Source organism: Callorhinchus milii, unplaced genomic scaffold (assembly GCF_018977255.1).
Source record: "Callorhinchus milii isolate IMCB2004 unplaced genomic scaffold, IMCB_Cmil_1.0 Scaffold23, whole genome shotgun sequence".
NCBI classification, from domain to species: Eukaryota; Metazoa; Chordata; class Chondrichthyes; order Chimaeriformes; family Callorhinchidae; genus Callorhinchus; species Callorhinchus milii.
Window position 1 is genome coordinate 7,656,782 of NW_024704764.1, and position 20,668 is coordinate 7,677,449.

Below are 20,668 nucleotides of genomic sequence, written 5' to 3' on the forward strand. Positions count from 1 at the left end.
TAAAAACAATAGAGTAGTGGCACAACACAGTACGAAATTACATTCATATAGCGCCTTTTACGTCGGAAGGTTGACCCAAGGCAATGATAATGGGGCATTTCAATTCGCCAAACATAGACTGGGGGAAAAAAACCTGTGTAAAGGGCAAGGAGGGGGAAGGATTGCTAAAATGTGTACAGGAAACGTTTCTGGCTCAGTATGTTTCCAGCCCAACCAGGAAGGAAGCAGTGCTGGATCTAGTCCTGGGGAATGAAGTGGGTCAAGTGGAGCGAGTGTCAGTGGGAGAGCATCTGGGTAACGGTGATCACAGTATCATCAGGTTTAGAGTAGTTCTGGAAAGGGACGAGGAACAATTCCAAGGTAAAGATACACAACTGGCCGGGGGCTAATTTCAAAGAGTTGGAAAGGGATCTGGACCCAGGTGGATTGGGAGCCAAGATTGACGGGTAAAACAGTATAAACGAGCAATGGGAGGCCTTCAAGGAGGAGATAGTTCAGGCACAGACTAAATTACATTCCCATTGGAGTTTTAAACGTAGGACGTAAACTCCCTAGAGTTATCTCCACTGCTCCCGAGCAGAGTTAAACCTGCCTTGGGTTTCCCGGGGACTGCAGACGAGGCTGTTCATCTGGTTATTCGCTCAGTGGTAAAGAGCCTGGGGAATTTCCAACAAGCACTTTATTAGGTGATGTTGGAGATATAAGCAGCTTTAAAAGTAGCTGTAATAAAAAGCTAACGTTTTATTAGCCACGCCGAGGACAAAAAGTGTTTTTCTTTTGTTTTTACTGGGAGGCCAGTTTTCAGCCCCGGCGTAAGCTTTTCTGCGGATTTCCAGCTCTTGTTTTATTGTTCCTAAGCCGGCAAGTTCCGGGCCGGAGTCTGCTCTCTGACCCCCCGAGGGATTAAAACCTCCGAAAGTTTCAGTGAACGGATCGGGTTGGAGACGCAAGGGGGCAACGCAGCTCTGGGGTTGTCCTGGGTCTGAGATGTGGCACTGCCAGGCCCTGCGCTACCACTAGATGGCACCGTCTGCCCGCAGGAATGGGACCAATCATGAACTTAGAATTTTACTGCCGAGGTGTCGGCTTCGTTTCCCTTCACGCCTTGGGACGTGAAAGGCGCCATAAGCCACGTCAGTCTGAGCGCTCACTTGATAGCTCTCTCGCCTCTGAGTCACCGCAGGTTGTGGGTTTAAGCTCTCTTCCCCCTCCCCAACCCTCCCCGCCCTCCAGCCCTCCTGATCCCAACCGCCAGCTTGGGTTGCCGATCTCTGATCGTCCAGAGCCTTGAGGCGTCCTCCTGGCCTTGCAAACGTAACGTGTTGTCCTGTGGTTGGGGTTTGGAATCCGTATAGTCTGAACTAAGGCAGACGGGACCTTCGGGTTAAGATCTCAGCTGAAGGAAGGCGCCTCCGACAATTCAGCGCACCCCTCCCACTCCCCCCCCCCCCCCCCCCCCGCTCCCCAGCACTGTATTGGAGCGTCAGAGTCGACCGTGAGCTCAGTGTCCCGACACCGGGCTTCAGTTTCTTTCCAGTAATAATTCCACCGCAGTCACCTCTATCGAAATAAGGGACGATTTGGTTTGGATCACGTCCTTGCATTACAGGCTGCAGCCATTTCTTCACCCATTCAACCCTTTCCGGGGAGACTTTTGCCTGTCTCTCCTCCCCCAACCCCCTCCCCCCCCCCCCCTCCCCCCCTCTCCATAGCAGAACAGGGATCAATCCCAAATGCCAGGACATTGTGACGTCCATTTTTGTTGTGTGTATGTCTGTGTGTGGGGGAGGGGATGTCTGACACACGCAGAAACCCATCACTGCTTAAGAGCGTCCCAACCAAACTTGGAACTCTATATTCCAACCTCAAGAGGCCCCCAACATTTCCCCTCCCTCCACCCCCCCACCTCCCCACAACTTTCCAACAGGACACAGACTTTGCTCAGACCATCGCCTTTTTATTTTTCATATAATTTAAAAATGACAAGAATCCAGTTTCAATCACAGAGATAAATAGTTCAGGCAATTTTTTCCCCCTCCCCCTCCCCCCCCCCCCCCACCCCACCACCACCACAACCTACCTACCGCCCCCACAAACGAGGGGTTAAAAGGTATATGAGCAGAGAATGCCGGGAAACAATTCGCCGACGGGCGAGAATGTCAAATAATTTAGTAAGTCCCTCCTTGTTTTATTTACACAGTGGCGATGGCACACAGGCGAGGCTGCCTCAGCGATCTGCCCATGTTGGTAGCCTTCGACTAAGCCCAGCGCCATTTTAATACACACAACATCCTCAGACACAGGTCAATACAGTACACTACAATTTACATGGCGCCTTTCACGTCGGAAGGACGTCTCAAAGTGCTTTAATCACCATCCTCGGCCTTCTCCTCTTCCCCCACCCCCCTCTTCCTGTCTCTCTCACTCCCTCTCTCCGTTCCGTCCCCCCCTCCTCTCTCACTCCCTCTGGAGCCCGGGCAGAATGCTGGTCACGGAGTTGATGATGGTGGAGGCGGGCTGTTCATGCTGATATTCTGCGAACAGGTGACAAATGTTCTCGGTGGCATTGGATTGACTCTTTGCCACGAACCCGAAGATCCTGCAAAGAGATTCCCACGTTATAAGGCGGTCGGGTCCAAATACAAGTGAGTGTAGAGGTGAGATGATGAAGGGAGAGAGTGTGGAGGGTTGATGGTGGAAGGAGTGAGCGTAGAGTGGAGAGGAGGGAGTGTGAAGGGGAGATGATGGAGGGATTGTGGAGGGAGGAGGAGGGAGGGAATGTAGAGGGGAGATGATGGAGGAAGTGAATGTGGAGCTGAGAGGAGGGAGGGACTGTGGAGGGGAGGTGATGGATTGAGGGAGGGTTGGTTGTTGAATGAGTGTAGAGGGAAGATGATGGAGGGAGGGAGGGAGTGAGTGTAGAGGGGAGATTAGTGGAGCGTCTGTGGAGAGGGTGTGGTTGGCACAGTCACTCCTGTGATCACGTTCCCTCTGGCCGGGCCACAGACACAAACCGACGGACCTCATCGATCATAATCTCACCTTGAGGGCTCGTTGTCCTTTCTCCACCTGGAAAAAGAGAAGGCAAGAGATTGGAGGACAGTATCGCAAGAATTCCTGCCTCTTGCCATTGAAGAGTCCGTCACTGATCAAGAGCCGAGGCTCCAAGAGGTGAGCGCAGCTGGTGACCATCATCAGACCCTGGAACCTCGCCTGGTGCTCGCTCCCCCACTGGCGCTCTCTACTCCAATACCATTCCCCAAGGTCTAGCTGGACCCCTGCCTAGTCACAGCTGTGGCTCACTGCATGAAGAACTCACCGAAGCGAATTAATAAGCCAGAAAGGGCTGGTCTCCCATCACCAATGCCTTGGTCTTATCAGAGCCAGATCAGCGCCAGACACCCCACTCCCCCCACCCACTCCCCCCATAATAATTCGGTCACTCGATGCACGACATGATAAGGCGCTGTGTCAAATGAGGATTATCATTATTGTGTTCAATTCATTGATCTCCCGAGAAACACACAGTCGCTCCACTTTACAGTAAACCCTGCGAAGTGCTTTGGGGCTGTAGTCAAAGCGGTGAATATTCGTAGCGGTGAATATTCCCGGAGTTACAGCCATTACACCCCCACTGCCACCCCACCCCTCTACGTGCTTAGAGTTGCTCTGTTTGTCCTTCGTGACATGTTTCCAGCCAGTCGGCATTTCTCTCAGGCTGGTTCAAACCCATTTTGGGGGCACTTCATGTTCCTTGTGTGCACTATTATCTGTACCCTGGACAGCTGCATTCGTTCCCCACCCACTGAGCATCAGTCTCAACCTGTCGGCCTTCAGTAACTTACTTCCTCTGAAGCGGATCCAAACCGCAGTGATTCACTGTGCCGGCTGTATAGTGTCTTCTGAAGAAGAGCCTGAGGAGAGAGAGAGAGAGAGAGAGAGAGATAGGTTTAGTACAGTCGAGAGCAGAAGCCAAAGAGAATCCTAGCAAAAAGCTGGATCAGTATCTAGTCTTGAACGGGATTGAAGCCTGCGAGCAGACACCTGGATTGTAATGGCTCTTGTGGTGAGAGTGTTGGCCTGGCCCTCGTGCGCAGCGCTCTCAACGATGGACCCGAGGGCTTGTGTGTACAAGTCCCGTGTTAGAGCTCGAGGTCGCATCGGAGCAACAGCTTAGACAATGTCCCAACATGGGGGGGTGGTGGGGGCGTGAGCTCACAACCTTCTGACCGAGTCAGGCTGACGCATGGGATGAAGCATTTCAGTTAGAGACCCCCCCCCCTCCCTGGCCCTGGCTCTCACCTCCTCTTGCTGTCTGTGAGAGTGATGCCCTGCTCGGACACTCTGAACTGGACCACGGTGGCGGGGGGCATGGGCTCCCGCTCCAGGCTCAGCGACGTGGCTTTCAGAATGGCCTGTGGACCGGTCAGCGTCTCCATGGTCACCGAGTTCAGGTACAGGATGTTGAACACTGGAGAGGGAGAGGTCTCGTCAAGGCGTTTGGTGAGGTGAAGGCGACTGCAGCGACGACTTGCGTTTAATATAGCGCACCTCCCCCTCCCCCCCACCCCCACCCCCACTCCCACTCTTCCTCACACAGGGTAGTGTCCCAGAGCGCTTGACAGTGGCGGAGCACCCCGCCAAGCCGGAGGGGGGAAAGGGGGAGTGGTGGGGAGGGCGGGTGAGAGGCCACCGTGGGCACGGTCGAAGAGGAAGGCGCACATTTTACATTTACGCCTTTCACGTCGGGAGAACATCTCAAAGCGCCAGACAAGGCCGGTTGGCCTGAGCTGGAGGAGAGAGCAGATGGGGACGGAAAAGATAATAATAATCTTTGCATTCGATACAGCGCCTTATCACGTCTTCGAGACCTCTCAAAGAGCGCTTCGCAGGATATACCGTAAAGTGAAAGGACCGTGTGTTTTTGTGGGCAAAACAAAAAGACGACCGAAAAGCGCTTCTATTGTCTTCGCAGGCACAAACCGTGCGGTTTGGATGAAGGTTTCGGTGAACGTTTTGGTTGAAGGTTATGTGGGAAGGTTTGCAATGGCACTGACTGACCCCCTACTTCCCCCCCCCCCCCACTCCACCCACACAGGGTGCGACACACGGCTCATTACCTGCTCCGTTCTTCAGCAGTGGAGACGCTGTTCTCTCGGAGGAGTCTGGGCTGTTCTCCTCACTCGAACTCTCTGCAAACACACAACACAGCACGTCAGGGGCTGAAACTCCATAGTCGTGTGATCGCTCCTCCCTCTATCCCTCCCTGAACATGCAGTGAGTGAGGCTGGGGAAGAGGTAAAGGCCTGATTGCCCCTTTGCTTCCCCCCTGTCCCTCTTTCCATCCAATTCCATGTCATAAAATCATAGAATCGTACAGCACAAAAAGAGGCCACTCTCCCTTTTGTACCATGGGCTTCTATTTTTCTTCCAAGTCTTTTATGTGGCACTTTGTCAAATGCCTTTTGAAAGTCCATATAAACTACATCAACCGCACTACCTTTATCCACCCTCTCCGTTACCTCATCGAAAAATGCTTAGATTTGTTAGACAAGAAATCCATGAAGATTTATTCTGTCCCGGGTTATAGTCTCCAGGAGTTTCCACGCTACTGATGTTAGGCTGACTGGCCTGGAGTTCCCAGGTTTGTCCTTCTGTCCCTTTTTGTCCATTGGCCACTCTCTACTCCTCTGCCCCGTGTCCAACGAAGATTGAGAAATTATAGCCAAAGCCTCCGCTATTTGTACCCGTGCCTTCCATAGTAACCTCGGCTGCATCCCGTCCGGACCGGGCGACTTATCTACCTTCAGCCCAGTCAACCTTTTCAGTGCTTCCTCTGTTTATACTTATCCTATCCATTTCCTCTGCCCTCTCCTCCGATACTGCGGCATATGGTGCATCCACTTCTTTTGTGAAGACAGATGCAAAGTACTCATTCAGTACATCAGCCGTGCCCTCTGCCTCCACAATAAGATTTCCCCCTTGGTCCTTAATTGGCCCCACCCTACCTTTGACTAACCTTTTTTTTTCTTGATATGTTTGTAAAATATTTTAGAATACCCTTTAATGTTACTCGCTAACCTTTTTTCATATAAATATAATATAAAATTCATATAAATTTCCTTTAATGTTACCCGCTAAGGAAATGTCTTCCTTCCCATCCACACCCCTCTCTCTCTCTCTCTCTCTCTCGCTCACCCTCTCTTTCTCTCTCTCTAACCCCCTCCTTTCCTCTCTCTACACTCTTCATTTGCACGATTCCTCAAAAGAACTAGTTTCCGCATTAAACCCGATTAAAGAATTTTCCAAACAATTTCGGTTTTAAGGTAATGGTCTTATGGCAATCAGATCACTCACAGTCGTACACAGTCACTTACCTTTTCTGGGAAGGATGAGTTTGCAGGGTAAGGCCATGGGAGTGATGCAGTGCTGGTACACTAGGGCTGACAGACTCCCTGTGAAACAAAAAGAGCCCGAAGTTAGTCCTGGCTCAGTCCCAAGTCATCCAAATAATAATAATAATCCTCGCATTTGATACAGCGCCTTATCACGTCTTCGAGACGTCTCAAAGCGCTTCACGGGATACACTGTAAAGCAAAATGACTATATTTTGTGGGTGAAATGGCCGGGATTTTGACGAAGCGATGACTTAAGTGTTAGTGACAAGTTATCAGGGTCAAGTTGTTAGGAGTTTACCGTACATCCTGTGAAGGGCTTTGGGCCGTTCACCCAATGTGAAAGGCGCTGTACCAAATGTAACCATTATTATTATCGGCTATCTATCTCAACAACAACAACTTGGATTTATATATAACAACAAATTGGATTTATATAGCGCCCTACACGCCGGACGGCGTCTCACAGTGCTTCACAGTAACGGATCCCAGGGCCGGGGAGGGAGATGAAGGTGACCAAAGGCGCGGTCGAGGAGAAAGGTCTTCAGCCGAGACCTGAAAATAGGAAGGGAGTGAGGCGAAGGGAGTGAGGAAGGGAGTTCCAGGGCCTCGGGGCAGAGTGGCTGAAGGCACGGCCGCCGAAGGTGGAGCAGAGAACTCGGGGGATGAGGAGGAGGCCAGACCCGGAGGAACGAAGGCAATGGGTACTGTTTTGAGTAGAGAGGAGGTCAGAGAGGTCGGGGGGTGCAGAGGAGTGCAGGGACTTGAATGCAAGGGTGAGGATCTTGATGTTGGGTGGATATCTCGTCAAGGCTGAGATGGGGCCTTGGAGTTGTTAACAGTGGGCTTGGTGGTAAGGAGATGATTAAACTCGGGAATATGCAATGTCTTTACCAAAGAAAGGTTCCTGGGCCGATCCCTTCAGACTCACGCCTTTGCGGGAGAATTCAATCAGGAAATGTCGGACCTGTTGACTGGGAGAGTCTGGTGGGACACAGAGGAGATAGCACGTTAGGTTCAGGAAACAAGCACGTTACTTTTACTATATACACACACACACACACACACACACACCCCGAGTCATGTACTGGCGAGCAAGTGTGTAAATGTAGAGTGTTTGAGTGAGCGAGATAGCGAGTGAGTGTGTGAGCGAGTGAGTGTGTGCGCGAAAATGAGCGAGCAAGTGTATAAGCGAACGTGCGAGCGAGTGAGCAAGTGTGTGAGTGAGCGAGTACGTGGGCGTGCGAGTGAGTGAGCGAGTATGTGAGTGTGCGAGCGAGTGAGGACTGACCTGCTCTATTGTCAGGGGGACTTCCTGGCGACGATGACGGTGAAGATACTTTCATGGCCAATCCGTAGGAGCCGACATAGGTGGAGCTCTCGCGGACGATGAAGGAGCCCGGCTCCTTGTCCTTTAGTATCTCGATCGCTGTGAGAGACCCAGCGGTTAGCAGGCCTCACCCTGAGCGTCACGTCCGCTTTAAGCGGTGTCCGAGCGCAGAATCCCCCCCGAGAACCTCTCACAGCTCGAGTCCCTGGTCAGTCAAGGAGCTCGACCAACTCTGAAAAGCCTCACTCCCTCCCCTCCCCCACCTCCCTTCCCCCAACCCCCGTCACCGAGAGGAATGTAACCCTCAGGATGGAGTTAAAGCGGTTCCTACCTTGCTCTCTGCTGAGGTTCGGCTTGTACCAGTATTTGGAGGTGTCCTGCACGAATTTGATGCTCGGTTGAGAGTCACATTGGTCTACGGAGAGTATGTTAGAAGATCACGCTTGGTAATGAGGAACTGACAGAGACATGCTACAGCCCACACATGTGTGTGTGTGTGTGTGTGTACCCATGTCCTAATGTGCATGTGAGTTGCTGTTAGTATGAGTGTTTTGTAGATACCACGAGTGACTAATACTGCCCTCTACAGTGTGTCTAACTGTAACCCACTATTAATAATAATAAAACTTCTAATAATAATCTTTGCATTTGATATAGCGCCTGATCACGTCGTTGAGACGTCTCAAAGTGCTTCACGCGATATACTGTTGAGTGAATTGACCTGTATTTTGTGGGCGAAACAAGGCAGTGAATTACGCACAGCGGCGTCCCACAAACAGCCGTGGATTGAGTGACCAAATTCTTATTATTGGCTTTTTTTTGCAGGGATTATTACCCCCGGAAAGCGATCCGCCAATCGACTAACAACAACAACAGCAGCAACAAAATTACATTTATAGAGTGCCTTTCACGTCGGGAGGACATCCCAAAGCGCTGAAACAACAAGATTCCTACTTACTGGTGGGCAAACAGAGGCGTGTGGAGTTAAGGAAACTTGCCTAAGGTGTCACACTGGCCGGGAATCGAACCCAGGTCCTCTCGCTTGCGAGCCTAGTGCTCCAATCACTGAGTTAAAAATGTATGCACCCTCAGGGGCTCTCACACACACGCGCAGGTACCCTCGGTGCATACCTTCTAGCGAGACGAGGCTCGAAGCCTTGAACGATCCAATTGATCCAACATTGAGACCAGGGGGACGTCTTGCGGTGCAATTGGCGTTCGCTTCGGGGAAGTAGCCAGGCGAGGGCGGTGGTTTCTTGTGCGAGTGGCTTTGCCCGTGCTCAGGGGCTCCGTTGATGAGGAGCAGCGGGATGTCGGTGAAGGAGGTGGTGGTGGAGGCCGGGCAGCTGTTGATGTATTGTGGCCTGGCTGCGTTGTGCTGGGAGGTCATCTGCCTCCTCCCAGGGCCCGTGTTGGAGGCACCGTGGTGAGAGAAGGAACGACCAGCACCCCTGGCTTGCGGCGAGGCTTCGTGAAGTCTCTGATCGCTGAAGGAGATCTTGCAGGTGCCGGGAGAGGTGCCGAACGGACTCGACATGTTAACGAAGGACCCGGATGATCCGTACGTACTCCCCGTGGATCTGTACATCCTCCCGTCCTCGCTCAGCAGGGAGTGGGAGCTGTCAATCACACCATAAACCGCGAGTTAGTTACTTAGTTAGTTATAATAATAGTAATAATCCTTGCATTTGAAATAGCCCCTTATCTCGTTATTGAGATGCCAGCGCCTTGGGACGTCCTCTTGACGTGAAAGGCCACCATACGAGGGTAATTTGTTGTTGTTGTTGTCGCCCAACGTGGAGACTAAAGAGAGAGAGAGAGAGAGCGCAGAGAGCAGGGGGATTACGTACCTTCCCAACACGTCTGACCCAGGAGATGTGGACAGCAAGGAGCCAGTGCTTCCAACGTGCATGGAAGGACGAGCGAGCGAGCACTTGTGGATGCTTTCCGAGACCGGAGACATGGAGAGGTAGTTGCAGGCGGGATCTCTAAGGAGGCTGCCGTGGGGCGTGGGGACTAGGATGGGTAATGTGTTCCGCTGAGGAGACGTGGAGAGCGAGTCACTCGGGCTGATACAGAGGCCTCGGCTCTGGTGGGAGGTGCTGTGTGTCGAGGGTCCTCTCGATGTCAAGGCACTCGGGCAAGGGGACATGTCTATATACCGGGATTCTGTAGAGAAGAGACACACAGCTTTAATCTCTATCTATTACCCCGGCCGTAGAAAACATAGGAACATAATAATAATGATAATAATAATAATAATAATAATAATAATAATAATAATAATAATAATAATAATAATAATAATATTAATCCTTGCATTTGATATGCTACTCTGCATGGAGGGCGTAATATAAGTGCAAGTGGTCGCTATTGTTGTTGTTGATGATACAGGGCCTCACCACGTCTTCGAGACGTCTCAAAGCGCTTCACGTGATATACTCAAAGGGAATCGACTGTATATTTTGTGGGCGAAACGCAGGAAGAAGAGTAGGCAAATTCAGCCCCTTGAGCCTGTTCCGATATTCTATAAGATCATGGCTGATTCGTACCTCAAGCCAAATTACCTGCCTTGGCCCCCCTTGATACCCTGACCCAACAGAACTAAGCGGGATATCATCGACCGCGATCGGCTCATCGTCTCTCCATAACCGCTCGGCTGAAATTATGCCATTTCTTAAATGGTGACGTGTGATAACTGTAATTTTCCACCGTTCCTCACGGCCTTGAACTTCAAGACGATAAACTTTAAGGCTGAGACCAGGTGGAATTTTCAAGGCCCTGGTGTTGCTGTGGCAGCTGACACACGTACACACACACACACACACACACAGACAGACACGTGTGCTGATGGCAATTACTCACACCCTCTCTGACTCACTGCTGAGTGTCAGTATCACATTGAGCACGACAGCCCTTTGCCCTGAAAATGTTCAGTGAGGTGGGATCTGCTGACTGTCACTGGGTACAAGGTCGCTGCTTGTGTGCCATCAGACACTGACCCTAATTACCAGCAACCCGCTGGCACCGCTGGTGACTTGCGTTCAGCCTGTTTCTGCTGATTTCACGTGGCCTCAGGCTTTGGTGGCTGAAACGCCTGTCATTCTATGACCCTGCGATTGGCTGCTCAGCACTGAGGTAGATATCATACGCACGTCACTTGTTGTTCATATTCATTTATAGCGCCTGGGCGGGAAAGGTTTGGCAGACTGCATTTAATAATAATAATAATAATAATAATAATCCTTGCATTTGATATAGCGCCTTATCACATCTTGGAGACGCCTCAAAGCGCTTCGCAGGATACACTGTGAAGTGGATTGACTGTGTACGTTGTTATAATAATAATCCTTCTCTTTTCGAACAGAGCCATGGCAGCTTTAACGTCCACCTGAACAGGCAAACGGGACCTCGGTTTAACGTCTCATCAGAAGGACGGCGCGTTGGATTGGAGTGCCATTCCGAATTGTGGAAAGGTGTCCCAAAGTGCCGATGGACCCAGTTGACTGACTCACGCTCGCGCTGACTCACTCCTGCGTGTGAGTAACACACTTAATCCCATAATTTGCCTCATCCGTTGCTTACCCATAGAGGACGAAGAGGTAGGAATGGGAATGTGTGGCTTGGAGACAATGACTGGATGCGAAATGTCCCTGGATAGCGAGGTGGGACCACTCCAGCCATCCCGAGCCTGGCTATATCCCGGGAGAGTGAACTGTGTGGGGGAAAAAAAACACAAAGTCAGATCGTCACATGGTGGTTTGAGAACCCCGGGGCACACGGCAATCATCGCAGCATGTCTGCTTCGTGTCACCCACATGTTATTGGCATGTCGCCTATACTGTCAACTACACGTCAGCAATTAGCAGAGATGGTGAGGAATCCCACGCCACAGAACCTCCTGTAACTCACTTAACGGTGAGATACAGACTGAGTCAGAGTGAGATATACGGTGAGATAGAGTAAGATAAAGAGAGATCAAAGGAGATACACAGTGAGATAGAGTGAGATCTCTGGAACTCCATCCCGCAATCCCTCCGCCTCACCCCTCCCTCGCTTGCCGCCTTCCAGACCCGTTTCAAGACCCTCCTCTTCGACCGTGCCTTGGGTCACCCTCCTATCCCTACCGTCCCCGCCCGCCACCCCTCCTGATCCCAACCACCAGCTCGGGTGCGATTCCCTGACTGTCCAGCGCATTGGGACGTCCTCCTGACATGGAAGCTGCTGTGTAAATGTAATTTATTGTTGTTGTTGAGATATACAGTGAGATACAGTGAGATGAAGAGAGATCGAGGGAGATGCCAGTGGAGACAATCTCTCTGTCGCATTGCCCCATCACCGTACCGTCCTGTGATGGCTGTCGCTGTTGGGGCTCCCAATGTCACCCCGTTCTGGGGAGTCCACTCGGTCCCCTCCGTGGGATATCAGGCTCACGGATTGCTGCTCGTCTCTCCTTCCCGGAGAATCCCATTCATTGTACAGCAGAATTCCTGAGGTTGGGATGAGAAACTAGAATCAGAACTAACAGTGATAGTGTGTGGAGTGGTGGGGGTGGAGGTGGGGGGGGGGGTGTGGGTGGTGGGGAGGAGGTTAGGAAATGGGGTAGTGGGGATCTGGGAGACAGATGTCTAGAATGTGTAATGGGGGCATCCGGGAGCGGGAGTGGCATTAATAATAATGAAAAATAATGATACTAATAAATAATAATAATAATTACAGGCTTCCATCCATAGTGGGTGAGGTTCCTGCTCAGACCCTCGTGTGTGGGAGGGGAGTGGGTGGTTAGAGAGGGTCATGCCTGAGTCATGCCACCACTAGCTGCTGGCACAGGAAATATCTCTGCAATGCGCCACACCCGTTGTGTGACCTCCCAGCCACAGTTGCCATGACCACCCACTCGGAGTTTGCTTTAAGACTTTTAATGGTCTGTGGATGTTTGCTGAGCGAGCGAGCGAGCGAGCGAGTGCTTGCTGAGTGAGATCACACAGCACTGAATGCACGAGCCCCAGGGCTGGGACCTGACTAACGCAAGTGACTGGCTGTCGAAGAGCCACAGCCCATCCTGTTTGTGTTTCAGGCTCTGAGCGGATCCAAAACAAACAGGGAAAAGACATGCTAGCAACCAGCGCCCAACAGCCCATGTCCCCTCACCCACACCCCCCCCACCCATCCCCGCCCCCAGCAGAGGGAACAGGATCTCACTCTGCTAACACAGCCCAGAGCCCAGACCTCCAGCACGGGTTAAAGACAGCGTAAAGCTCCCTCTACATTGTCCGTCCACAGTCCCAGGTCAGGGTTAGAGTCACAGTAAAGCCCCCTTGACAATGATCTGTCCTCTGGAGCCGACATTCACCTGTTCCATCGCTGTCTCCAGGGAATTCCTCCTTGTGTGTGTGACAGTGCGGCAAGGCGGTGACGGAGCTGGAGCTGGTATCGTGCCGGAGGCTATCCCAGGCTCCTCTGACTCCGGTGTTGATGGGCTGGAAAGTTGGGTCCAGCTCCAGAATCAGGTTGTTCAGATTCTCGATGGTGGCATCTAAGGACGGTGACGATGCCTGATCCCCTGGGTTCTGGTCCGCATCTGACCCCTTCCTGAAAAAATTCCAAGCCTCTGTCTGCTCGGGCTCCTGTGGCGTCCGGTGATAATCGCCAGCTGCTCGCTGCAGCACGGTGTGAGGGCACGGCGACGGGGGCTTCTGCCCGTAGGCTGACTTGACAGAGAGGGTCTGGTGAGGGTTGCTTGGGTGGTACGGTTGATAACCCAAGTTCGAGGCAGGAGGGGACATAGTCACTTGCCGGCAGACCCATCGCTCTGCCGGACGCTGGCTGTAGGCATTGGTCTGGGAGACGGTGACGGAGCCGGGATAGACCACGTTAGTGAAAGCCCGGTTCATTGAGGAACCATTGAGGACCATGGACTCCGGCCAGTGACCTGCCCTGGAGCCTGGTGACTGCTCCAAGTGTAAGGTGTGGACTGACATGGCGGCTGACAATGAGCTCCCTTTGCTTCAGCAACTCTACGCTGGTGCCGTGTGCTCCTCAGCTGACTCCCCACAAGACACCCCTCTCTTCTCCAACACTGAAGCCGAACTGGCCCTCTCGGTTCGGGAACTGACGGAAGTAGGGAATCTGGGAACCTGGGAAAGTGGGAGAGAGAGAGAGACACCGAGTGACTGACCTGACTCGACATTTAGAGGCCGTTTACATTTCAAGTGTTTCGCCCACGAAACATATGGTCAATTCACTTTACAGCGTATCCTGTGAAGCGCTTTGAGACGTCTCGACGATGGGATAAGGCTTCAGCAACGATGGGATAAGGCGCTGTATCAAATGCAAGGATTATTATTATTATAACACCCTTTACTGCTCAGAGCTTCACTCCTTGGATGCGTGGCTGTTGAGGCAAAAGGCAGGGCACTGAACGACGGTAAGGAAAGGGTTGAGGACTTAGTCATTCTGGTGTCGATTAGCTGTAGACTGTGACACAGCCCCTATTACCTGCAGTGAGATAATGAGCAGATTGTCTTTAAGGACAGTTGTAAAAGTTAAGCCGTGGAAGTTTACCGAGTGACTAAATATAGGCTTTAATCAGATCCTGGGATAAATCCCCACTCCATGTTGTTGGGACAGCCGCTCCCCAGCTTCGGAATCTCTCCCGAGGGAGAGGAAACAGCAGCTTATCTCTCCATACTTTCCCTTCCTGACCTCAGACCTCTAATGTCAACCACACAACCAGTCTTCCCCTTCCCTTACCTCTCTGTGCACTTTAGATACAATTGCTTTGCCCACAAAATACGCAGTCAATTCACTTCACAGTCTATTCCGTGAAGCGCTTTGAGGCGTCTCGAAGATGTGATGAGTCTCTGAATCGAATGCAAGGATTATTATTACTATTATAATTAATTCATTGCTTCCGTCCTCACCTCAGCTTCTTTTTCGCCACAAAAAAATTCCTTCTGGGACGGCCTCGGGAACTACCCCTCGCTTCCGTGCCGTCGATCCACGCAAAGCGCTTTCGTCCTAATTAATGAGACCGACGAGACTCGCAATAGGATTCAGAAAGCAAAAGCAGAACAAGACTTGCAGAAACACTGAGGCAGCAGAACCACAGGGCACGTTCCAGGGTGTGAAGGGCAATTTAACACACCAGGAAGGATTCCTCTACAAAGATGATTTACTGGCTGGAATTGGTTGCCAGAGGGTTGAAGCCAGGACTTTGGATTCACTTAAATGAAACAGCCTGAATCAGAGACACTGCAACTTGTAGTGTGTGTCCTGTGAAGCGCTCTGAGACGTCCTCCCAACATGAAAGGCGCTGTATCGAATACAGGAATCATTATTATTATTATTATTATTATTTTTCCATTCACAATAGTTTCAAATGAAGCAAAGCCTTGGTCAGGGTTCTGCTCTGAGATCTGTATCCTGACCTACCTCGTTCCATCGCACTGATTTTCCCAGTGATTAAGATATTGACGGGTTACAATCCAACAAAATACATTTGTACAGCGCCTTTCATGTCGGGAGAACGCCCCAAGGCACTGGACAGTCAGGGATTTGGACCCAAGGTGGCGGTTGGAATTAGGAGAGGTGGAGGACAGGGAGGGTAGGGGTAGGAGTGTGACCGAAGGCGTGGTTGAAGAGACTGTCTTGAGACATGGCTTGAAGGAGGCAAGGGAGGGAGGGAGGTAAATAGGGAACAAAAATTTCCTTCCGATGGGAATCAGAGACGAGGTGAGCCATAGTCCTGGGATTGTTAGTGTTGGGAGAGAGGTGAGAAGGAATCCTTTCATCCAGAGCCTGGTCAGGGTTTGGAATTGATGATCGCATGTGGCTACTGATCAAAAAACAAAGTGCCAGGAGGAGAGAGCATGGAAATAATGAAAGGTTATAATCCTGGCACGGATAAAATGAATGGCCTCCTTATCTGTTGAAAATATTGTTGTGCCTTTGTTAGCCTGTGACTCACTCTGGAAATAGCTGCGGAGCAAAGCTTGAGTTCCTGCCATTGTCATAGGGTGAGGATGTCAATGGCTAGAATTGGCTGCATCCCGAGGGAGGGAGGGAGAGAGGGGGCTGGGGCGGGGGGCAGAGGGGAGAGAGACACGGAGAGGGAAAGAGGGGCCCCCACTCTGCTTCTCTGAACTGCCGCTGCTCAGCACTGCTTACTGTTCACACACGGACGTTTCTGACAATTGGAGGAGTTTGTTCCAGCTCGTGAGCTTGTGCAAGGAACTCACACTCAGCACAGAACATGCCTTACCACGAGTCAAGGATAGATACAGTAAACCTCCCTCTACACTGTCCACCCACATTCCCAGGTCAATGGCAGCACGGGTTAGAGACACAGCAAAGCTCCCTCTACACTGTCCAACCAGCACTCCTCTTTTCAGATAACATCATGTGATGTTTAACGTCCAACTGAACAGGCAGACGGGATTTTGGTTGACGGCCAAATCAGACGCGCTCATGTCAAACCAGCTTGAATTAATAATAACTAATCCTTGCCTTATCCCGTCATTGAGACATCACAAAGCACTTGCACTGTCAGTCCAGATTGTGCGACTTCGAAGTCCTTATGTGGAGTTTGCACCCACAGCCTTCTAACTCAAGCAACAAACTGAGCCAAGATGGATACCAGGTGCCGACAAAGATAAGCAATACTGACCCTTTCCAGTTGGAACTTTGAGTGAATGATTTACCGAATGTTACAGCCCCACGTCACACCATTCTGCTCAGCAAAACCCAGGATGTTTTTCTCCACAAAACGCCTGATCTGATCCCACTCCCCAGACCTTTAATATTTCTATTTTTCGGATATCGATACCTGTTTCCTTTTAAAATAAGCGTTGGTGGGGGGAAGAGGGGGTTTTGCATTGCTAGAAGTATCAAACTCAGGTCCCGTCTGTCTGTTCAGGTGGATGTTAAAGATCCCATGGTCTATACGAAAAGAGAAGGGAATTTCTCTCTCCCGGTGTCCTGGCCAACAATCCCCCCAAAATAAAATTGGTAATTCACATCTAGGCTGTTTGTGGCACAAATGGGCGCCCGCTTTAGTGTATAAGTACACAGTCACTACACTTTACAGTAAATCCTTTGAGACTTCCTCTTGATGAGAAAGGCACTGTATCAAACGCAACGCAATGACTATTATTATTATTATTAATTAACACCACCTCAACAATTTGATAATACTAATATAATATCATAATAATCCTTACATTTGACACAGTGCCTTTCACACCAGGAGCACGTCTCAAAGCGCTCAGCGGGATTCTCCGTAAATTATAGCGCTCTGGGGCGCTAACCTGCGTGTGGGGTGCTATATAAATGCAAGTTGTTGTAGCGACTGTGTGTTGTTTCTCATCCTTTGCATAAAGACATCTTTTCTAACCTCCCCTTTAATTCTTACATTGTTCTGAGACAAGGCACAAGCTCCCTTCTCTTCACCCGCTTCCCTTTCCCCTCTCCCCAACCCCCCCACCCCCACACACATACATACATCTGGCACTCCACTGCAGGCAGGTGACTGCTCAGAAGTGCACACAGCAGCTGCAGTAAGCCCTGGAGCGAAGGGTGGGGTGAGTGTTGCTTTGCCAAATTACTTGTTACCTGTGCGAACGAGAGACTTAGAAGCAACGCACAGTGCACATGTCCTGCCTCGCAGGCTCCCGTGTCGCACCAGCTTGAAATAATAACAATTAATCCTTTTATATTCGATACAGCGTCTGATCGCGTCTTCGAGACGTCTCAAAGCCCTTCGCAGGATGTACCGTAAAGTGGAGTGATGTGTATTTTGTGGGCGAAACGTGTAGAAGGTGCGAGTTTGGATAAGTGTCTCCCTTCTGATTTCTTTTTGACGCCCTTACATTCCTCGCTCAAAAGCAGGGAAGCTCCCGACTTTCTGTTCCCCCGGGGGCAAAGCGTGCCAACCTGGTGAGCTCAGTGGGTGGCACTCTCGCCTCGCAGTCAGAAGGTTTCTGGGTTCAAACCTCACGGCGGGACTTTGAACTCCACACAGTCAAGGCTGAATCTCCAGTGCAGCGCTGGGTGAGGGCGGAGGGGGGGGGGAGGGGGTGGATCAGCCCTGGATTCTCAAGATGTCGTCCTTCAAATGGTCTCTCACCTAACAGCTGGTTGTGGGCCATTCCTGCGTGCAAATTTGCTGCGCGTTTGCCCACAAAACGCACAGTCCGGTCACGCAACTTTAGAGCAAACACTGAGAAGCGCTTTGAGACGTCCTCCTGACGTGAGAACGTGACAGCGACGACAACAACAACAAGGACAACTTGCATTTATATGGCACCTTTCACCCCGAATGAGCGTTCCCAGAGCGCTCGGACATAAACGTAAGGATTATTATCTCTCGCGAGTCACCCAACCCAGGTTAGCCTCGTATCAAGATAACGTTCCCACTCGCGGGAGTTGCTGTGGGATCTCAGGCCCGAGGGTTGTTAATCAGTTGCCGTTACCGGGCGCCAGTCAGTCTGACACGTTAAATACCTGTTCTTTCACAACAACAACAGCAGCAACAACAAAACTACATTTGTATAGCGCCTTTCACGTCGGGAGGATGCCCCAAGGCGCTGGACAGACAAAGAGTTTCGGACCCGAGCTGGGGGTCGGGATCGGGGAGTGTGGAGGGCATGGGGTGGGGAAGCAAGGAGATCGAAAGCACGGTCGAAGAGGAGGGTCTCGAGATGGGTCTTGAAGGAGGCAAGGGAGCGGGGAAGGCATTTAGAGGGTTCATTTGGAGAGTGACCTTCGTTTAGGGTAACGCACAGGCAGGCACTGACATAGGTTCTGCCACCACTTACCCCCAGGGCTATGCAACCTGCAGTGGTGGGGGGGTGCGGGAGGTGGGGGGGATTTTGGGAGGGTGGGAGTTTCAGCTTATTCTCTGCTCGGATTAGGCTCTCGCAGGGTCACATGTTGATAATAATAATAATCCTTGCATTTGATTCATCGCCTTAACACATCTTCGAGAGGTCTCAAAGCGCTTCGCAGGATAGACTGCACAGTGAGATGACTGTGTATTTTGTGGGCGAAGTGCGCACAGCAGCGTCCCCACAAATGGTCGTGAATTGAGTGACCACATTTTTTTATTTTTAAAAACATTTTTTTAATCGACTCTCTCTGCCGTAGGTGAACAACGTTCACACCAGGTTGTTTTGGGTGGTGGTGGTGGTGGGGAGTGGGAGAGAGAGGGGAATTATTCTTGGCTCATTTTAGCTGCCGCCTTCTTCCACGAAGCACACAGTCACTACACTGGACAGAAATCTCTGTCCGGCGATTTGCTGAGATAAGGCGCGACAACAAACACAGTTATTATTACAATTCGAAATTAAATCACAAGAGACTGTCAGCAAAGTATCTCGCCAACACGACCTGTCACTCGCCACACAACCAACAGCTCCTCAACAGCAGAAACAACATCAATAAACCTCACCTTCCTGACCGTGGCTCCCAATATTACATGTTAATACAGGCTCGCTCCTCTCGATGTGATTCTAGGTGTGTGTCTCTCTCTGTCTCTCTATATCTGTCTCTCTGTCTATCTCCCTCTGCCTCTATCTCTGCCTGTCTAGCTCTCTGTCTGTCAGCCCATCTCTGTCTCTGTCTATCTCTCTATCCCTTACTCTGTGAGTGTTTGTGTGTCTATCTCTCTCTGATTCTCTGTCTATCTCTCTCTCTCTCTGTCTATATCTCTTTCTGTGTGTGTCTCTCTCTGTCTTTCCCTCTCTATCTGTATCTCCTTCTGTGTGTGTGTGTGTGTGTCTCTCTGTCTATATCTCTTTCTGTGTGTGTCTCTCTCTCTCTGTCTCTCCACAAATTTACTTTCACATAAATGACATTCAATAAGTTTCCATTTAAAAACAAAAAAAGAACTCTTAACCACAGATTTACCTTTCGCAAACCAGACCGAATCCTGATGTGCTCCAGTAATGATTGCTGCCAGGTCTCAATATCACTCTCTCTCTCTCTTACAGACACGTGCGAAGCCTTTCAGCCTCCGGTGACAATAAGTTCCTTCGACACAATCCAAGTTCATTTAAATCAATCCTGCCCTTCCGACTATCTGACTGTACAGGCTGTACGACTGGCTCCAGAGGGAGGGAGAGGGAAAGGGAGTGTCCAAGTTGATCATTGCAGATCCTGACCTGGCACGTTGTCAAGTTGCCTTGAAAACGCTCTATTTATGAGCTCCTGCAAAACACCATCACAAGATCACTCCATTGGTTTGGATGATGAAGAAGGCTCTTAGGTCCATCCGCTCTCAACCCACCTTCACTTCCTCCCATCACAGAATCCAGTCCCAGTGTCCCGGCCTCAACCATCAGAAATTATTATAATAATTAATAATAACAACAACAACAATAATAATAATCCTGGCATTTGATACGGCGCCTTACCACGTCTTCCAGACGTCTCAGAGCGCTTCACAGGATATACGGTGAAGTGAATTGACTGTAATATTTTGTGGGCGAAACGCGGCAGCCAATTGCGCACAGCGGCGTCCCACAACAGTGGTGGATTGAAGTGACCAATTTATTATTAATATTATTTTTATATAGGAACAGAGGGCCATTCAGCCCCTTCGAGCCTGTTCCGCCATTCTATTAATTAGATCATGACTTATCTGTACCTCAACTCCATTTACCCACCTTTGCTCCATATCCCTTGATACCTTGACCTAACCAAAATCTATCCACCTCAGCCGTGACAATTTCGATTGAAATTATTCCAGTCATCAATTACATTTGCGTAACATCTCTGTCTCTAGATAGTCTCCTTATATTGCAGTGACAGCAATACGTGCAGTACTCCAGCTGTGCAATCTCACCACGTGTAAGGTAATAATAATAATATTAATCTTTGTATTTGATATAGCATCTTATCACGTTGTTGAGATGTCTCAAAGCATTCCATGGCTTATAGCCAA

At 50.5% G+C, this 20,668-nt stretch overlaps 1 protein-coding gene across 1 annotated transcript; it reads right to left on the bottom strand.

Moving 5' to 3' along the window:
- Positions 1-2,420: 2,420 nt before the first annotated feature.
- Positions 2,421-20,035, bottom strand: LOC103183781 (tensin-4). The gene is made up of 15 exons (XM_007901436.2): positions 19,633-20,035; positions 13,079-13,862; positions 12,070-12,215; positions 11,311-11,440; positions 9,576-9,894; positions 8,857-9,344; positions 8,057-8,140; positions 7,687-7,824; positions 7,290-7,379; positions 6,378-6,455; positions 5,121-5,192; positions 4,303-4,471; positions 3,846-3,914; positions 3,043-3,069; positions 2,421-2,599 (listed from the first exon to the last, which is right to left on the bottom strand). The coding sequence occupies exons 2-15, from the start codon at positions 13,704-13,706 to the stop codon at positions 2,458-2,460; spliced, it is 2,580 nt and encodes an 859-aa protein (XP_007899627.2). The 5' UTR covers positions 13,707-13,862; positions 19,633-20,035; the 3' UTR covers positions 2,421-2,457.
- Positions 20,036-20,668: the final 633 nt, after the last annotated feature.

Bases quoted from the DNA above. Each gene is read 5' to 3' on its own strand.
- LOC103183781 (XM_007901436.2), bottom strand. From the start codon at position 13,706: ATGTCAGTCCACACCTTACACTTGGAGCAGTCACCAGGCTCCAGGGCA. The intron at 12,216-13,078 runs GTGAATGTCGGC...TCCCAACCTCAG, and splicing joins TGGAGACAGCGATGGAACAG to GAATTCTGCTGTACAATGAA. The intron at 9,895-11,310 runs GTAAGCAACGGA...TCTTCTCTACAG, and splicing joins TACCTCTTCGTCCTCTATGG to AATCCCGGTATATAGACATG.